Source organism: Mobula hypostoma, chromosome 2 (genome assembly GCF_963921235.1).
Source record: "Mobula hypostoma chromosome 2, sMobHyp1.1, whole genome shotgun sequence".
NCBI lineage: Eukaryota > Metazoa > Chordata > Chondrichthyes > Myliobatiformes > Myliobatidae > Mobula > Mobula hypostoma.
In genome coordinates, this window is record NC_086098.1 from 137,262,310 (window position 1) to 137,282,618 (window position 20,309).

The 20,309-nt window shown below is 45.5% G+C and overlaps 1 protein-coding gene across 9 annotated transcripts in view; it reads left to right on the forward strand.

Moving 5' to 3' along the window:
* The window catches only part of LOC134342509 (tyrosine-protein kinase Fyn), a 235,992-nt gene extending 215,919 nt beyond the window's left edge, over window positions 1–20,073 (forward strand). For 6 of the 9 annotated variants that reach the window (XM_063040736.1, XM_063040735.1, XM_063040738.1 and 3 more), the window contains 4 exons: window positions 10,549–10,625; window positions 10,727–10,880; window positions 16,873–17,004; window positions 18,069–20,071. In XM_063040736.1, the coding sequence (XP_062896806.1) occupies window positions 10,549–10,625; window positions 10,727–10,880; window positions 16,873–17,004; window positions 18,069–18,277 (572 nt within the window). In that variant the 3' untranslated portion in view covers window positions 18,278–20,071. Of the gene's footprint in view, window positions 1–10,548; window positions 10,626–10,726; window positions 10,881–16,872; window positions 17,005–18,068 lie in introns of all 9 variants that reach the window. The other 3 variants (XM_063040742.1, XM_063040741.1, XM_063040734.1) reach the window with 2 other exon arrangements.
* The last annotated feature ends 236 nt before the right edge of the window (window positions 20,074–20,309 follow it).

The window sequence follows — 20,309 nt, forward strand, 5'->3', positions numbered from 1 at the left end:
AGCCTTGTAAATTGAAAATACCTGCTCAGAGTAAATAGTATTATAATGAATTATATAAATCAAGAAATATCTGTATTAAAGGGTGTCATATCTGACATCTGACTCTTTCAGCAAAAGCTGCCTGACATTTGCAGAATGCTCAAGGTCCACATTGTTACAAAAAAATGTCCAAAAGTAATTTGATAAGTTCTCAAAGTATGCAGTTTAAATGGTTCTGCAACAACAGATCAACACACATAAAACGCTGGAGGAACTCAGCAGGTCAGGCAGCATCTATGGAAATGAATTAACAGTCGATGTTTCAGGCCGAGATCCTCCTTCATGACTGGGAAAGAAGAGGGAGAACGCCAGAATAAAAAGTTGGGTGGAGGGGAAGGAGGCTAGCTAGAAGATGATAGGTGAAGCCATTTCGGTGGGAAAGGTGAAGAGCTGGAGAAGGAGGAATCTGATAGGGGAGGAGAGTGGACAAGATAACCTAACACAAAATTTCACAGTCTAATCGGGTGGCGTACTGGTTCCTTGTGAAGAAAGTGAGCTGCATTTATGGGAATGGAATGGTACGTCATGCTGAAGATAAGGAGCTATGCTACGCATCCTCTCCTCCATTCACTTCTGCCCAACACCCTCGCGTTCCTCCCACTAGTGTTCCCATCTGACTCCCCACCTCCCTTATCTGGTTCTGTGCTGCACCTTCTCCTCCTATCAGATTCCATCACCTGCAGCCTTCTGATCCCTCCAGCAATCACCTTGCACCCTCTGCTATTCCCACTCTCCCCTCCGTCTGCCTGTCACTCCTCCTCGCCTGGATCCACCTATCACACTCCAGCTCTTGCTCCACTCTTTCCTTCCACCTTTTTTGTTTGGCTCTCTCTCTTCAGTCCAGATGAAGAGCATTGACCTGGAGCGTTAACTGCCATTACCCCCACCCCACCCCACCTCACAGATGCTGCCTGGCCTGCCGAGTTCTCCAGCAGTTTTCCTTTTGTCTCCAGATTTCATCATCTGCAGACTCTTGTGTCTTCAGCCACAGAAGTGTGTCTGCTGCAAGAGCAGGTTGGAGCCGATGTATCCTGTAGCAAGTGCTTTATCTCATCAAGTCATATAAACTCCAAACAAGGCCTTTCGGCCCACATCAAGCACCCAGCTTTTGTTATCTATATACCAGCACCTGGCCATTCACCTACTTTGCCCTGACAATTCAGCTGTTTATCTGGATACTTGTTAAATGATGTGAGACTCTCCACATCTTCCTCAAGCAGTGTGTTCCAGATTTCAACCACCCTTTGGTTGGGGGAAAAAGAATATTCTTCCTCCAAATCCTCCCTGTGAGGATAGGTTGATGCTATAGGCCTGTACTCACTGGAATTCAGAAGAACGAGAGGTGTCCTCATTGAAACCTATCAAATGTTGAAAGATCTTGATAGAGTGGATTTGGTGAGGATGTTCCCTATAGTGGGGGAGGCTAGGATCAGAGGGCACAGCTTCAAAATAGAGGCACGTCCATTTAGAATGGAGATGAGGAGGAATTTCTTCAGCCAGAGGGTGGTGAATCTGTGGAATTCCGTACCACAGGCGGCTAAGGAGGCCAAGGAATGGGGTATATTTAAGGCGAAGGTTGATAGATTTTCAATTAGTCAGGGTTACAGGGAGAAGGTGAGTGATTGAGGCTGAGAGGAAATTGGATCACCCATAGCAGAGCAGACTCAGTGGGCCAAATGGCCTAATACTGCTCCAATATCTTATGGTCCGCTTACTCTGAACATATGCCAGTTTCCACAGCTGCCTCGCACAATAGTCTTCGATATTTTTTCTTTGTGGAAACATTGCCTCCTACCTGTTTACATACCTTTATCAAGTCCCTCTCAGCCCGCTTCACACCTGTCACCCTGGAGCATCTGCCAAGAACCATTTAGGAGGTGACGGGGTACCTTCCACATGCCTGGACAGCTTTCTCTTAAGAAGAATGGCATCATCCAGGGCAGAACAGACTGAATGGTAGCCCGTCCGTTTCATCTCCCTCTTCTGTTGGTGCACAGTGTCAGCCGTATGTATTGTCTTCAAAACGAGCTGCAGTTATTCGCCCAGGCTGCTCCAAACTGTGACCTCAGGCACCAGGATGACAAAGGGAAGCACGTGCACAGGAGCTTCCATCACCTGCAGGTTTCTCATTACCCTGATCTAGAAATCCATCAACCAAACTACGTTATCACTGGACCAGAATCCTGGGATCTCCTACCCCAGGAATCAGAGCAGGTGGAGTCGTCAAAAATGTATTTCAGACCAAGATAGACTTTAATCTACACGGAAGCCAAAGGTTAGGAAGGAAGTGAAGCTGAGGACAAGATCAGGAAGCCATATCTTATTGAATGGTGGAGCCCAGATTCCGGGGCTATATTGGTGAATGGTTTCAACAAGGAAGGAAGGAAGGCTGTTTATCAGTCAAAGCTGTGCTGGTTCCATGTTAGAATAATTCAGCTAGTCCTCAACCAACTCCTCTTCACAATACAAAAAAATTAATCTGCCTCGACAATTGTCCATACTTATGCATTCCCGACCCTGACGGCTTACTGCAGGATAAATATTTCCTGAGGCCACTTTTGGTTCTTTTGCCTATATCTTCACTTGTGTCTACCCTCATCCTTGACTCCTCCACCAATAGGAGCAACAAACCCTCACCTACTCTGCCTACACACAGCACATTGGAGTTATGAGGCAGGAACTCGTGCTCCCTTTTTGCTTATTGTTTCCTGTTTTATCTCCCCTTGGGGCTTTCTGCAGTCAGGTGGTTTAGCCGGTGAAGCCCATGTCATTACCTGGGCATCGGTCACACACCCCCTTTGTGCTGCCTCATTTTACTCAGTCAAACACAGAGCTTGAGCTCTATTTGCTGAACTCTTCGCCCTCTTGGGATTGAACCTAGATCGCAGATATAACATCTCCACCTGGTCAACTTAGAGTTTTGCTTGGTGCCCTTTGATTCAATTTGCAAAGCCCACTCTGCACCGTTATTCCTTATGAAAAAAGGAACAAATTATCTCATAATTTCTTGCAGTATAGGAGTAGGCCATTCAGCAGACCAAGTCTCGGCTGGCCCTCAGAGCAATCCCATAAATCCCACTTATTTCCCTGTAATCCACTCTCATGTTCAGATTTAATTATTATTCAGCTATTACGAATACCCATGAGTATAACCAAACTCTGGGGCCAAGATGCAAAACACAGTACCAACAGTCAACGCAGCACAGAGTATATATAAGATGGCAAGCGTATATAAGAGAGCAGTAAAATACAACCACACAAAAAAATATATTGTCCAAGTCCCTTAGTCCATGAATGTTGCAGCAGTCTGCAGTGAACACAGTACAGCTTGTTTCCTGCACAGTGAACACAAGGGGGCAGCACCAGCTCCTTCATGGGTGCTGCATCACACCACCTCTGGCACGCCAGACTCCCAATGCTTCCCCCTGGGCGGCTGCAAACAGGTGACGTCCCAGCTTGAGGACTAGTCCTTGCTACAACCGAGGAACACAGCTCCTCCCCTCTGTCGTTTGCCAATAAACCAATGAATTAAACTTGCAGCATTCCACACCACCAAAGTCCAACGGGGTCTTGTGATCATAAGAAAAGAAACTAAGACTAATCTCTCGCTGTCAGACTGTGCACCGTCTTCATGCATTGACTCCTCCAACACAGGCAGCAGCACGATCTGCACCGTCCACCTCCTTCAGTTTCTCCGCCAAACAACAATTCTCTGATGGGGTAGACCTGCGGTATTTTAAGTTCTAAGTGTCCAGCATGATCTTGCGATCATAGAAAAAAGCGCATAAAAAGACAATAGCTGGTTTGGTTGACCCTATAGAAGCTATTGCGTCTAGGCGTGCCGCCATCTTGCTGGAGCTCATCCGGTTCAACTCTCAACTCTCCCTGTTTCTCCTGAAACTTGCCTACATAAGGGGCAATTTTAAGTGGTCAATGAACCTAGCAACCCGGGGGACTTCCGGGTCATCAAGGGAATGGCGGCGTAAGGAAAAGGTCTCTCGACAAAAAAGAAGGTAAACTGCCCCAAAATCGAATTTAGACAAATACTTAATATTGCATAACTATATTAATAAAAGGGGCAAGGATGATGTCTAAGAACAAGAATAAAAAGTCCGCTCTGAAGGCTGATAAACATAAAGAGATGCAGCAAGGCGAAGGGCCTAGCTCCCCCACGGCAAGCCAGGACGGAGATAATGAGGGGGAATCGGTGACTCTGTCTTTGATTCTCGGAGAGATTCGCGAGTTCCGACAAGATAACAGCAAACAGCTGGAAGATATTAAAGGAGAAATAGTAAAAACTAACTCGCGGATAGTTGAAGCCGAAGCGAGGATTGTTGGAATTGAAGAGAAGCTACAAAATGCAGAGGAAGTGATAGCAGAAATGCTGAAATTACAAGACCAACTCCAGTGGAAACTAATAGATCAAGAAGGCCGCTCGAGAAGGGAAAATGTGAGGATCTACGGAGTTCCCGAAGGAACCGAAGGTAAACCCGGATTGATGATTCCCTTCGCGGAGAAGCTGCTTAGAGAGAACCTTGATATACCGGCCGCAAAAGACCTACAGATAGAAAGGGCTCACCGCGCGTTGGCACCACAGCCCCCGGCAGGCGCCCAGCCCAGATCGATTCTGATCAGATTTCTCAGTTACAGAACGAAGGAAGAGGTGCTTAAAAGAGCATGGCAAAAGAAAGGTTTCATGTGGAACAACTGTAAAATCAGTTTAGACCACGACTACGCACCGGGGATTCTTGCCAGACGGAAGGAATATACGGAAACACGGAGAGTCCTGAAGGAAAACAACATCAGATTCCAGACCCTGTATCCAGCTCGGCTGAGAGTCTTTTACGAAGAAGGGACAAAAACTTACGCTACGGTGGAGGAGGCAACGTCGGACCTGGCGGACCGGGGACTACCTATTAAAGTTATCACCCAACCGGAGTCGCTACTGGAGAGGATTCGGCAGAAGTCGTGGCAGTTAGTGGGGCGAGGACGCTCCACTCGAACCAGAGTGTCAAACTACAAGGAAAAGCTGCAAATATTCAGACGCGAATGTACAGAGAATACAGATTAATTAAGAGAAATGACTGAAAAGAGTAAATCGGACTTAAAAGTAAAATGAAAACTGGTAACTGAAAATAATCTAGGCGGAATAACTTGAATGATAGCAATACGGTCGAGACATAAATAGGAGAAAATTCTCTATGATTATTCAAACTGCTGAGGGCCCTCTAACACAGGGTGAAGATAGAGGTTATCCCTCTGAACTGAGGCGGGTCGGTGCTCAGGCCTCACTGTGGGAAGTCGGGGAAAATTTTCAAATGTTATACGTTCAGAAATGTCTAGGGTGTGGTTATATGTCTTGGTTTACTGTTGAGAAGGGATTGCTTACTGTTTGGTTAGAAAAGGAGAGTGCTTTTTTTCTACTAGAGAAAAATGCAAACTGAATTGGTAAAAATAATTTCCTATAATGTTAATGGGGTTTTGAATCCAATTAAAAGAAATAAGATTATGTCTAAATTGAAAAAAGAGAGGGAACCTAGCAACCCACAAATCTTTGGGATGTGGGTGGAAGCCAGAGCACGGTGGGGGTGGGGCTGGGGGAGGGGGGGTCCCATGTGGTCACGGGTAGGACATGCAAAAACTCCAGGCAAACAGCACGCAGAGGTCAAATTCAAGCCTGCGTCATTGAAGCAGCACCACACAGCCACACTGTTGAACAGGACCAGTTGCTGGGCATTTGCCAGTGGAAGTAAGCTATCTTCTTCCAGTGGAGGAAGGTGGAAAAGCCAGTTGTATGAGAGAATGGACAAATATTTTCCCCACCCTCCTGACAAAGGAAATTGCAAGTACAGTCTGCTCAAGTCAGCAGATTGTAAAGACTGCAGCAGAAAGATCGTCTTTAAATCTGCAGCAGGTAAGAAGGGGTTTTGAGAGCTACCTTGTCTGCTGCTGTTTACTTATATATAAAAACAGAGAGAAAGCAACTGACTTTATGCACAATGTGCATGAGTAATACTTTATATAGCCCATCACAGTGATGTAAGGAGTAATTGTGGTTGTTCAGTTCAATAAAGAAAAAGTAAAATGTCCTCCCATCCAACATGAGCAAATAAAAGCACTGTCAGTTTGCTAAATTACCGGCATACAATCAATTTTTTTTTCCATTCGTCTGCCACCCAGAGTGTGTTCAATCTGCCTTCGCTTTGCTTTATAATTCTGTCAGTGATTTCCTGACTGCTCCCCGCTCGGAGAAGATTAGCTATGAGTGAATCTGGGCAGCACTGGTACTGCCCTCATAGAACTAACTGCACAGGGGGGAGGGACTTCCTGTTGCTGGGGTTTATCTGCTGAACCCCGACGTGATGAGCGAGTGTAGAGAAAAGTGTAAGCAGTAATAACCTCCTGGGTGAGCCCAGCAGGACGGGCAGGACCTGTGAAGGGAAAGGGATTGTCAACGTTTGTCTAAAACCCTACAGATGCTGAGCTCCTCCAGCCTGTTGTTTGTCGCTGCGGATTCCAGTATTGCAGCCTCGTGTGCCTCTCTGAAATACAACCAGGCAATAGCCAAGACTCGCAAAGTGCTGGAGGAAAGCAGCAGGCCAGGCAGCATCTAGGGGAAAAAAGTACAGTCGACGTTTCAGGCCGAAATCCTTCAATAGGACTGGGGAAAAAAATAGCTGAGGAGTAGATTTAAAAGGTGGGGGGAGGGGAGAGAGAAACGCCAGGTGATAGGTGAAACCTGGAGGGGGAGGGATGAAGTAATGAGCTGGGATGTTGATTGGTGAGGTGAGATGAGACAGGGAAAAGGGGATGGGATCCTCCTGCCACCCTAACAGGGATATAGGGTTACTCTTGTCCTCACCTACCACCCCACCAGCCTCCACGCCCAGCACATAACTCTCCGAAACTTCCGCCACCTCCAACAGGATCCCACCACCAAGGACATCTTTCCCTGATCCCCTGCTTTCCGCAGGGATCGCTCCCTGCGCAACTCCCTTGTCCATTCGTCCCTCCCCACTGATCTGCCTGCTGGCACATATCCTTGCAAGCGGAACAAGCACTACAGCTGCCCCTACACCATCTCCCTCGCCACCAACCAGGGCCCTAAACAGACCGTCCAGGTGAGGCGACACTTCACCCATGAGTCTGTTGGGGACATATACTGTGTTCGGTGCTCCCAGTGTGGCCTCCTGTATATTGATGAGACCCGACATAGATTGGGAGACCGCTTCACCGAGCATCTACGCTCCGTCTGCCAGAATAAGTGGGATCTCCCAGTGGCCACCCATTTTAATTCCACTTCCCATTCCAATATGTCCGTCCATGGCCTCCTCCACTACCGTGATGAGGCCACACTTGGGTTGGAGGAACAACATATTCTGTTTGGGTAGCCTCCAACCTGATGGCATGAACATCGATTTCTCAAACTTCCAGTAGTGCTCCCCCACCACCTTCTCCATTTTCCCATCCCCTTTTCTCCCTCTCCTCATTTCACCAATCAACTTCCCACAGCTCTTTACTTCACCCCTCCCCCTCCAGGTTTCGCCTATCACCTGGTGTTTCTCTCCCCTCCTCCCACCTTTTAAATCTACTCCTCAACTTTTTTCCTCCGGTCCTGCCAAAGGGTCTCGGCCCAAAACGTTGACTGTACTCTTTTCCACAGATACTGCCTGGCCTGCTGAGTTCCTCCAGCATTTTGTATGTGTGCTGCTCGGATTTCCAGCAACTGCAGATTTTCCCTTGTTTATAGCCAAGACTGCACGGACACTGGCACCAACCACAAACACACAAATCTGTACCATTTGCCAAAACATTTTGCTTAACCTACTTAGATTCGCATAATTTACACCCAATTTATAAAACAATCATTTGATAGCAATTATTTTATACAATGTGGGATCAATCACATAATTTCCTACCTTGAGGTCGAATGTCGTCCATCCCAGTTGATTACACGAGATACTTATCTATTTATATATTGACATACAGCATGGGTAGGCCCCTCTGGCCCTTTGCGCCACGCTGCCTAGCAACCCCCAATTTAACCCTAGCCTTATCACAGGACAATTTACAATGACCAGTTGAACAATCAGCCGGTATGTCTTTGATGTGTGGGGGGGAAACCCATGTGGTTTTGGGGGTAAAGTACAAACTCGGTACAGACAGCGGCACGTATTGAACCCGAGTCACTGGCACCGTAAAGCGTTGTGCTGACCACTACGCTGCCGTGCCGCCCCAAGAGATGGGTGATACTTCCCAGGTTGCCATTGATTGTCCATCCCTAGCTGGCTCATTGACATCATCTTGACTTGCTTTCCTGAGCTGTGTAGCCCATTATTCAACATGGGCCTGAGCTCTTAACGCGCTTGCAAAAAAAATCATAGAATTCAAGGCAATAGCAATCCCACAGTGAGAAAAAACATAAACAACAGGAATTCTGCAGATGCTGGAAATTCAAGCAACACACATCAAAGTTGCTGGTGAACGCAGCAGGCCAAGCAGCATCTGTAGGAAGAGGTGCAGTCGACGTTTCAGGCCGAGACCCTTCGTCAGGACTAACTGAAGGAAGAGTGAGTAAGGGATTTGAAAGTTGGAGGGGGAGGGGGAGATCCAAAATGATAGGAGAAGACAGGAGGGGGAGGGATAGAGCCAAGAGCTGGACAGGTGATAGGCAAAAGGGAATACGAGAGGATCATGGGACAGGAGGTCCGGGAAGAAAGACAAGGGGGGGTACCCAGAGGATGGGCAAGAGGTATATTCAGAGGGACAGAGGGAGAAAAAGGAGAGTGAGAGAAAGAATGTGTGCATAAAAATGAGTAACAGATGGGGTACGAGGAGGAGGTGGGGGAGGTGAGGTACGCTCAGTCCGCCAGAGAAAGCAGGATCTCCCAGTGGCCACACATTTTAATTCCACATCCCATTCCCATTCTGACATGTCTGTCCATGGCCTCCTCTACTGTAAAGATGAAGCCACACTCAGGTTGGAGGAACAACACCTTATATTCCGTCTGGGTAGCCTCCAACCTGATGGCATGAACATCGATTTCTCTAACTTCCGCTAAGGTCCCACCTCCCCCTCGTACCCCATCTGTTACTCATTTTTATGCACACATTCTTTCTCTCACTCTCCTTTTTCTCCCTCTGTCCCTCTGAATATACCTCTTGCCCATCCTCTGGGTTCCCCCACCCCTTGTCTTTCTTCCTGGACCTCCTGTCCCATGATCCTCTCGTAACCCCTTTTGCCTATCACCTGTCCAGCTCTTGGCTCCATCCCTCCCCCTCCTGTCTTCTACTATCATTTTGAATCTCCCCCTCCCCCTCCAACTTTCAAATCCCTTACTCACTCTTCCTTCAGTTAGTCCTGACGAAGGGTCTTGGCCTGAAACGTCGACTGCACCTCTTCCTACAGATGCTGCTTGGCCTGCTGCGTTCACCAGCAACTTTGATGTGTGTTGTGAGAAAAAACATGTTTTTTATTGGAAATGTTTTCATGAACCAAGGCATGCTAGAAACTACAGCATATCAAAGCAACAGCCCTTCATTATTAATGGTGCAGTGATGTAGACAACCAGAGCCCATGTTTCCATCAAAGCCACATTGGCTTATTAAAAAATTAAATTGTGTTTTTTTTAAAAATACCAAAACATGAATTTGATGACTGGATCTTAGTCCATTATTTGGTGTCTGTATGAATTCCGTGATTCTAACCTCAGTGTTAATATCACAGGGAGTTGATGTTTCAGATACATTAAAAACCATTAGTGTTGTTCATACTGCACAGGCATTGACTCAGGGCCTCGGTATGGAAGCTACCGTTTGCCTGTGACGTGACTGATTAACTGTTCCTGGTCACCCCTGAATGCTGGACAGCTCAGGAGTCTCCATGATGAGTATCAACTGCTCCACAATGCCTTCGACTGAGTGAACAGGACCTGTGATCTTGTGGGGGTTCCCAACCGTTTTTATGCCATGGACCAATACCATTAACAAAGGGGTCAATGGAACGCAGGTTGTGAATCCCTGTATCTGAGGGTAGCCTGTGTAATGTACAGTATCTTGTTTTTACTTTAAATAGTATCACTAGGAATGATGTTGTGGGCGCGTGGCCAAGTGGTTAAGGCGTCGGTCTAGTGATCTGAAGGTCACTAGTTCGAGCCTCAGCTGAGGCAGCGTGTTGTGTCCTTGAGCAAGGCACTTAACCACACATTGCTCTGTGATGACACCGGTGCCAAGTTGTATCAGCCCTTACCCTTCCCTTGGACAACACTGGTGTCGTGGAGAGGGGAGACTTTCAGCATGGGCAACTGCCGGTCTTCCATACAACCTTGCCCAGGCCTGCGCCCTGGAGAGTGAAGACTTTCCGGGCGCAGATCCATGGTCTCGCAAGACTAACGGATGCCATTTATTATTTATCACTAGGAATGAGTTGATTGTAAAAATATAAAACTTGTTTCACAAGTTGTATTTTAAAAATATCTGTGAAATAATGTAATTAATTTGCAATTTCAGGAAGCCTGTTAGATTTCCTAAAAGATGGGGAAGGAAGAGCTTTAAAGTTGCCCAATCTTGTAGACATGGCAGCACAGGTGAGAAACAAACAAACTCCAGAGCAGATTTTTTTTTGAATTTGGCTCCTGTTTCCACAATGTAATTAAATTAACATTTGTATTTCTTTTCTGTGGACCAGGTTGCCGCTGGTATGGCCTACATTGAGAGAATGAACTACATCCATAGGGACCTGCGATCAGCCAACATTCTGGTTGGAGACAATCTAGTGTGCAAGATTGCTGATTTTGGATTAGCGAGGTTGATTGAAGACAATGAGTACACAGCTCGTCAAGGTGGGATGTTTATGCATAAGGTTTCTTTATAGTTAAGGAAAAGTTTGTGCCACATCACAATTGATCTAAAGCAGTAACATTGTTCTGGGGGAGTGACATGATAGTTCAGCACTTTGTGCTTCTCCCTCTCAATTCCAAGGACCCTGGTTCAACCTGGACCTGTGTGTGGAGTTTGCAAGTTGTCCCTGTGACCATGGTCTAGAATTCCACCATCCCCTCCCTGAATTCCCTAACTACATTGTCCTTCTCCATAATGAATGCAGATGAGCAGATTTTATTTAAGACCTCAGTTATGTCTTCTGCCTCCACACATAAATTGCTCTTTGCTGACTGTACTTCCCCTGATTCCCATCTTGCTTGTTAATACATTTATGAAATATTTGGTAAAGTTCTATTTTATCTTGCCTGTCAGTGCTCATTGTATGATCTCTGTGCCCCTTCCTGTATTTTCTGTACACTTTTAAGGTCTTTGCCATTTTCATTTCCCTTTAGTTGTCACAACTTTTGCCTTTATCCAACTCTCAATGTTTCTTGACATCCAGGGTTCCTTGGACTTGTTGGCCTCTTGAGCCTATAGGAACATATCAGTCCTCAACTCATGGTGTTGTGTCTGTTTTAAAATACCAGGACTACTCAGCAGTAGACTGAGCTGCAAGTAGCTGCTCCCAATCAATCCATGCCGGGTCCTATCTTATATTAAAATTAGCCTTCTCTCAAGACAGGATCTTAAATTTATTGGTCTTCTTCATAACTATCATTAAACTTATGAACGTTATCTTCCTGCTGACTTGCTCAGCTACCTTCCCAAAGGAGGTTCATACTGCTCCTTCTCCGGTAGGACTATCTACATTCTGGGTTTGCTCCACACCCATCTGTGCCTTTCAATCTCAATTAATATTATTTACCAACCACACTTCCTGCATTTACGTCCGAGATGCTGATACGCACAGCAATGGGAATCCCAGCGCCAGTAATCATTTTGGTCTGCTACTGGTCTTGTAATCAGTCCTCCACCATCACTCCCTGTCTCCTATTACACAGCCAACTTTAGATCCAGTTTGCCAGCTGGTTAGTGGGTTCTAACCTTTTGGATAGATTCCCACATGGGACCTTGTCAGATATGTTACTGAAGTACATATGGACAACATCAACTGCACTGCCCTCACCTACGTCTGTTACACCACCTTGAAAACTCATTCGGACTTTTCTTCCAACAAAAAAATGCATTTTAAAATGAGCATAGCCCCATCTGCTGTTGGAGCTTAATAATCTACTCAATCCTTTAAAACAGAAGGGGGACGTAACTCTCTCAGGTGAGTAACACTAAACCTGGGTATAATATTATCTTCAGGGTTCGGAATGATCCAGGACAGAATCGGAACCCTTGGCTCACTAAGTCCATACTGATCACATTTGTACTATTTTGCCCCCACGTTTCCATCAACTCAAAGTCCAAAGTAAATTTATTATCAAAGTACATATATGTTGCTATGTACTAGAGGTCGCCAACCCGTCGATCACGATCGACAGGTCGATCTTTGAGACTTTCCCAGTCGATCCCAAAGAAAAATCAAAAATAAATACACAAATACTGTTGTAATGTGAGCATTATAAAAGTAGTACTAATTAGGATAATGGTAATATAGCAATATTTTCGCTAAAAAGCTGTTTCTAAAGAGAGATTGTTTCCGGGTTGCGGGGGTTTAGTTTGAGACAAACTGTGCAAATAAATAAATAAATAAATAGGCAGACAAGCAAATCTGAGGAATCCTTGAAAGTGAGTCCATCGTTGTGGAATCCTGTTGGTGTTGAGGTGAGTGAAGTTATCCACGCTGGTTCAGGAGCCGTGTTGCTGAAGGGTAATAACTGTTTCTGAACCTGGCGCCAAGGGAGCTAAAGCTCCTATACCTCCTCTCTGATGGCAGAAGCAAGAAGAGAATATGACCTGGATGGTCAGGCTCCCTGATGGTGGATGCTGCTTTTCCTACCCCCACCCCAAATCTTCTACTCACCTACACGTTGTCGCCAGGATTAAATTCATGCCAAAATGCCTGAGGCTCTGAAGTCGGTGAAATAGGCCCTTCCAGCCCTTCAACCAACACCGCCCAGCAATCCCCAGATTTAACCCTAACCTAATCACGGGACAGTTTATAATGACCAACAACCAACTGGCACAGCCTTGGACTGTGGGAGGAAACCCATGCGGTCACAGGGAGAACGTACAAACTCCTTATGGGCAGCAGCGGTCACTGGTACGGTGAAGCATTGTACGTATTGAGGGAGGATCACTTCACCAGTGTCTTGTATAAAATGAAACTGCTTAGGCGCCTGGAATTTTCAGTATAGTACTAGATCAGTGAAAAGAAACCAGAGACAAGAATAAAGCTCAAATAACAAGATTACATGGGTGATCAAATGTAATTTAATATCGCTTTTGCAGTTTGGGTGAGTTGATATTGGATTAATATCAGTGAAAGAAATATTGATTTGTTAAACCTTGGATATAACATTGAATTAAGTACTTGAAGAATTATTGGTGAATTAAACACTGTTATTGCATTAAAGTGTGAGTGCTTTACCAGGTGCTTTATTACTTGTGCAGCATTTAGCTCCCCAGTTTTGTGGGGCATTTTCATTTAATCATGACTTTGGCCAACGTAATTGGAAAAGGCAAAATAAATTATCATTGGCTGAACACGGGAAACTGCTGAGCAAGACCGAACGTGACAAATGAGCAAAGCCCCTCTTCTGCGCTGGAGATTTGGCAGATGCATTAACTCGCTCAAGGAAGAGTGGGGCTCGCACTCTCGGTGTAAATGAAGGTGAACGAGCTGCCGCCTTGGGCCACTGCGGTCATCCTGATGAAGCTGCTCTGTCAGCGTAAACGGACAGGAGGTTTCTGAGTGAGGTCGAGCTTCCATCGGAGTGATGAGAGCGTGCTGCATTTTCAGATGAGACTTTTAAACTGAGATCCAGACAATACTGTACTCTCAGTTACAATTGAGTGGTTCTAGAGTCTATCAGCAGAGCGAGGAAGCTCTCCCTGGTGTCTTGGGGAAAGGTTATACATTAACTCTTTTCACTAAAGCAGATTGATTGCTATCACATGGCTGCTCGTAGCTGTTTCTGTGTGAGAACTGACTGCCACATTTCCTACATTACAATAATGACTGTATCTCAGAAATACTCCATTGGCTGTAAAGCACTCTGGAACTTGCTGAATGACACTTGCAAATTATTATATAAATGCAGTTCTTTTTTCTTTATCAACATTTTTATAAAGCTTTCTTCCCCATTTAATATTTAGTAATTTTGGTTCCTAGTTGCAAGGATAAGATATATGCAATATTTCATGTGCAAATGGCTATGGGCTGCCTTTGTGAGGATATTCAATACACTAGATTAGATTAGATTAGATTCAACTTTATTGTGATTGTGCCGAGTACAGATACAAAGCCAATGAAATGCATTTAGCATCTGACCAGAAATGCAAAGACTAGTGTTATTTATAAAATAACTCCGAATAAAAAAAAGTGCTACAGCACACAAATATAAAAGTACTGAGACAGTACAATACAGATGCAATACTGCTTAGCGCTGTGATGAGAGGTTCAGCAGTGTCACAGCCTCAGGGAAGAAGTTCTTCCTGTGCCTGCTGGTGCGGGAGCGGAGGCTTCCCTAGATACACCTAGTTGAATCCTCAACCTTAATCAAGCCTCAATTCTGAATGACACGCCATCTGAGATTTATCATACTTCAATGTTGAGCTGTTACTTTTGCCTAAATTTCAGCGACCAGACTATTTCTGTACAGAAATTCTTCAAGTGAAGAATCTTTCCATGCCATTATCAGGCACCAAAACTGCAAACTAACTACTTTCTATTAATACTGATATCACAGCTAATTGCTGATGTTGAAAATTAGTAGATACATCAGTCAACGAGTATACAACAGCATATAACAAGTCAGTTATCTCACAACTCATCAGCAATAATTATTACTGGTTGTAAATTTACTGCTGCTGTCAGGGTACGGGGTCTATATTAATGTGATTAGTTGTCAGCATAGACTTGGATGAAAAGTTAACTGCATCCGATTGTCAAAGCACCAGGGGTCAGGAAATCTGAAAGATGATAACTGCTGGAAATACACAGGACTTCAGCAGGATATAGAGAAGAGGCTCCCAACCATGGGTCCGTGGACCTCTTGGTTAATGATTGGGGTCCATGGCTTAAAACAGATTGACAGCCCCTGATCCAGAGAGAGAAGGGAACAGCAGAACAAGCAATGTGTCAGAGGAAGTCAGCAGATCGAGCAGCATCCGTGGAGGGGAAGGGACTGTCGGCATTTCTGATCAAAACCCTGGATCAGTAACTGTTTTAGATGGATGAACTTTAGTCAGTTTGTTCACCTGAAATGTGAGTATCAGCTCCCGTAGATTCACCTTGCTTCCATCCTGGTTTTCAACATCTACTCAACTTCCAGTAGACCATCTCCCTTCACCTGTTGACAGCCAGGACGAGTTTTTGGAAGCCTGGATGCAATTGACAAGGCCAGAGCTTACTGTCCTCTTCCCAAAGGACCACAACCTTGTCATAGGGTTTGGAGGCTTGCGTGCCTCAGTGACCTGGAGGGCTATGTTGACTACTCTTCGTAGGGTCACCCTTGCCAAACAGGTCAAAGGGTAGAGGCCAGACTTAAAAATGGTCCACTGGTGTTCAGGTTCAGCAGTTCAGCTGAGCGCTAGCAACCCCAACTGGTCAAACAAAAAAGTGACGAACAATGAGGAATCCTATATCGGTGAGCAATGATACTTCTGAGTTTCCACCTGGGACTTGCATGACTGGTAGTACTGAAAACCGAGAGGAAGCTACTGGCACAATGAAGAAAGCCCTGAACGCTGCCAGGATCAAGACCAAAATTGTTTTTTGGAATATATGAACTATGTGCAAGACTGGCAAGCTGAACCACACCTGGGGCACTATAGAGAAGGTGGCCAAGGACAGACAGAGATGGAGGACTATCATTGCTGTCCTCGATGTCAGCAGCATAACAGGCATTTTTTCTCCCTCTCCCCCTCCCCTCTTCCCCCCTCCCCTCTTCCCCCCTCCCCTCTTCCCCCTCCCTCCTCTTCCCCCTCCCTCCTCTTCCCCCTCCCCTCTTCCCCCTCCCTCCTCTTCCCCCTCCCTCCTCTTCCCCCTCCCTCCTCTTCCCCCTCCCTCTTCCCCCCTCCCTCCTCTTCCCCCTCCCTCCTCCTCCCCCCTCCCTCCTCCTCCCCCCTCCCTCCTCTTCCCCCCTCATTCCTCTTCTTCCCCCCCCCACCCTCCCTCTCCCTCTCTCATATATTGTCCCAGAGAATATGGTGGTGAGCCACCTTAAACCATTGGAAGTCCCTTCATCAGCAGGACAGTCTGTTGGGAGGGAGTTCCAGGATTAGATCCCACTACAAGGAGAGATCAGAGCATATTTTGAACTGCACCAAACAGAGGGGAATTTACAAGAGGTACCTTTCTCAGGCTTTTGCTCCTTTCTTCGTCCTTGGTAGAATTCCCAGGTTTAGGAAGTCCTCTAGGTGAGTAGCTGCACTGTGCTTTGGAATTGGAACGCACTGCAGGAATTGAGCACCATCATTGTTGGAAGGACTGAATGCTGAGGGTAATACAGTAAACACTTTGCGGTAGTACAAAGGGAAATGAATGCAAAAACTGGTGTTACAGAGAAAGTTCAGTGCAGGTAGATAATAATGGGCAGGGGCCACGATCAAGAATTCGTCTCTATTGTACAAGAGTCTTGTAATGGTAAGAATGAAGCTGCCTTTCAGCCTGGTGGTGTGTGTATTCACGTTTTCGTGTCTTCTGCCTGATGGAATGGGGAGAAGAGAGAATGACCACCAAAGAGGAAGCAACAATATTCTGTGAAACAACTTGTCCTGAAGGTGGTTTGTTTTTTTTTAAAAAAAAGGGAAATTAAAGAGATTAATTTCCTCACTCAGGTGCAAAGTTTCCCATCAAATGGACGGCGCCAGAAGCTGCTCTGTACGGCCGGTTTACAATCAAGTCTGATGTCTGGTCCTTCGGCATTCTGCTGACAGAGCTGGTAACGAAGGGGAGAGTGCCATACCCTGGTAAGAACTATAGACAGACAGTGGTCTTGTGGAATATGTTTGCCTTTCAACATGACATCATCATCATCATAATGTGCCATTTATTTATGACTTGGGCTATCATGGTCTTTCCCATGACCATGATTGGTCTTGGTAAATTTTTTTTACAAAAGTGGTTCGCCTTTACCTTCTGGGCAGCGTCTTTACAAGAGGTTTGACCCCAGCCATTATCAGTACTCTTCAGAGATTGTAGAGATTGTCTGGTCACATAACCAAGACTCGCAATGTGCACCGCCTGCTCCTACGATCGTCCGCCAGCTGCTCCCATGGCTTCACATGACCCTGATCGGTGGGGGGGGGGGCTAAGCAGGTGCCCAAAAGTGACCTGCAGCCTACCAGTGGGAAGGGGCAGCTTATACCTCCTCAGTTAGAGACACATCTCCACCCCACCACTCAACTACCTCACTAGCCCTTTAAAAACAAAAGAACCCATGTCATAGTTGGATGAAGCATTGATTTCCTTGAAACAATAACAAAAGAAATATGAATCCATCTCATTTCAATAAGCAATCCATTTTGTAAAAGTCAAAGTTCCACTTCCTGATGATCATAGAGTTTAATTTAGCCATGGGTTTACCATGCAAGTTTTGCATTTCCAAAGTTCATTCCCAGTGTACAAAGGTAACCACTGAATAGCCCTTTCCAGTCTTTCGGCTGGATTTAGGATCTGAAGGTTAACCCAAAAAATCTTATGTTTGTCAAAGGTGCCAGGCTGATGTTCAACGCAACCATCTTACCAGATGCAACAAGTTAATACGTAATTGGTTCACGCAGATCTAATATTGCTATCGCTAAGGGTGATAAGGTGCATTTTCAGCTGTAGGATATGGATTCAAACACAGCTAAAACCTGTGAATGATAGGAATGGTATTCTATTTCTGCTAATTGTCAGATTTGGTGCAACATTCACAGAGAAATACTCCAAGTTCACGCATGGGAAGTCATTGCCTTATTACACTTGACTTAATTCCACACTTCCAATTTATTTGCTTTTTGTTCTGACCACCACTTGTGTCCCGTATCAGGTATGAATAACCGTGAGGTGCTGGAGCAGGTCGAGCGTGGATACAGAATGGCATCTCCCCAGGATTGTCCCAGCTCCCTTCATGAGCTCATGATCCAGTGTTGGAAGAAAGACCCAGAGGAGAGGCCCACCTTTGAGTACCTGCAGGCGTTCCTCGAGGACTACTTCACTGCAACCGAGCCTCAGTACCAGCCAGGAGACAACCTGTGACCATCTGTTGGGTGTTCCTCGCTATGTTCCCTTGCCATTAGACATTGAGCAGCTGGGTCTTGGCTGCCATTCTCCAGAAACTGGTGTCTTCTAATGTCAAGTCCTAACTCCCCAGCCCTTTCAGAATGGGTACCTTGAGACTATCGAGGCTATTTTTTTGAATATGTCCGAATGCTAGTATTGTATAATAATCACTGTTAAAAATGATGGAACACCATCTCTAAAATGCTACTTATTGTTCAGATATTGTCTTCCCTCCCCTCCCCTCTGCCTATTGGCTCAAACGAATTCTTCCATTGTTAATAAACCTCTCGAGGAGTGAATTGTGGCCGGCCTTCGCCCACCCATGAAAGCTGGTGGCACGGAGCGAGCACTGGCAGCAGGATCACCGTCACCTTCTCAAGGAGCCTTTGCATAAACTTTCAATGTGACGGCAGAGGAGAGAAGCCGTTTGCAGCTGAGAATCCAGCAAAGTAATGAAACTGAGACTGGTGTTTACTCTCCCTCACCACCCATGTCCCAGGAACCCTCGGCATTAAGAGTCCTTGCCATGTTTGAGAGCCACTTGGGAAACTTTAAATGATGCCAAAAGCAATTGCCTTTTTGTTTCTGCCAATTCCCCTTTGCACCAATGTGCGGCTTTCTTTTGATTCCCACTTCGAGATGTCCTTTTAAAGGTGGTGACGTAATGTTTTGTCATCTGAGCAAATCTATTTTAAGAAGTTCTCCGTACCGTTCTTTGGTCTCCCCCTTCCCCCACCGTTCATAGAAATGAGGAAACTTTCAGGGCAGCGTGAATCAGGCCGCCATCCACGTGGCAAAACGTTAACATGGAACAGACCCACCGGGTGATGGTATTGCCCACATCACTGGGGAACTTGTGGCTCAGCACTGAGGACTGGCAGGGGTTGGAGATCAGCCATACAGACAGCACCCAGTGAGAACTGTGCATTGCTACGTCTGACAATTCACTGTAGTACTGGACATCCAGGAGCATGGGAGTCTAATCCTTTACCCGAGAAAAGCAAAGGACCTCCACTAGCGCCAGTAAAATGAGAATACGGTCACTCGTGCTTCAAAGGATGAAATGACAGAGCTGTTCCAGAATGTCCTTTTATGTCTAACGTTACGCTGATTTTTTTTAATGCCTTTATACATGTAATGTTGCAGTAATTAATGCATTTCCCGATTGCTTCCTGTGCAGCCAATGACATCCTAAAGAATTATTTTAAGAAAATGACTATGCACTCAATAACTTTGATAGCAGATGCACAAAATGTGTTTTTGGATGTTACTACATTCCTTGAATTGGCCATGTGGTCCAAACGTTGGATTATTGGTATTTGTACATTTTAACCAGATGATGCCTCTGCATTAATATTTTTTTTCTCCCTTCCGACACTCACAATGAATCTAATGTTTCAGCTGCCATTTAAAGTGTAAGCATTTTACAGTTTCTGCACTAGTTGACATTTTACATAGCTATTCAATTTTCCTAATCCAGTTCTTGTCATTTTCAAACCCATGTAATAAAGATCTTATCCAGGTCAGCCCACATCTGGAGTTGTTCATCCTGTGTTCAAAATTAGACGTGCACAGTACTATTAAATACAAGTACCACGGCCTTGATTTGTGGCCAAAGTTAATGTGCTCTTTACAGCAACATCCTAATATGTGACGATGGGACATTTTTAATTGAGTGTAGCCGATTGTTGTGTGAGTGATATATACAACTGATGTACAGTGATTTGGAATGAGGGTTTGAAGTAGTTCAGTTGCAGAACAGCTGCAAGAATAAATTTAGGACAGTGACTGCAATAATCTTTCACCATAGTTGCCTGCACTTACTTTTCAGAAGACTGCATGGTTCCCCAGTCTGTACTCAGACACTGGTGGCCCCATTCACTATTTATAACAGTGATCTCCATTCATAACACCACAATCTGCTTGTTATCTCCACTGGGAATCTTGCATGCCGGCTGTAGTTATTGTTCAGGGCCTACAGGTTGACTGCAATCTCTTTCTCCAGTCC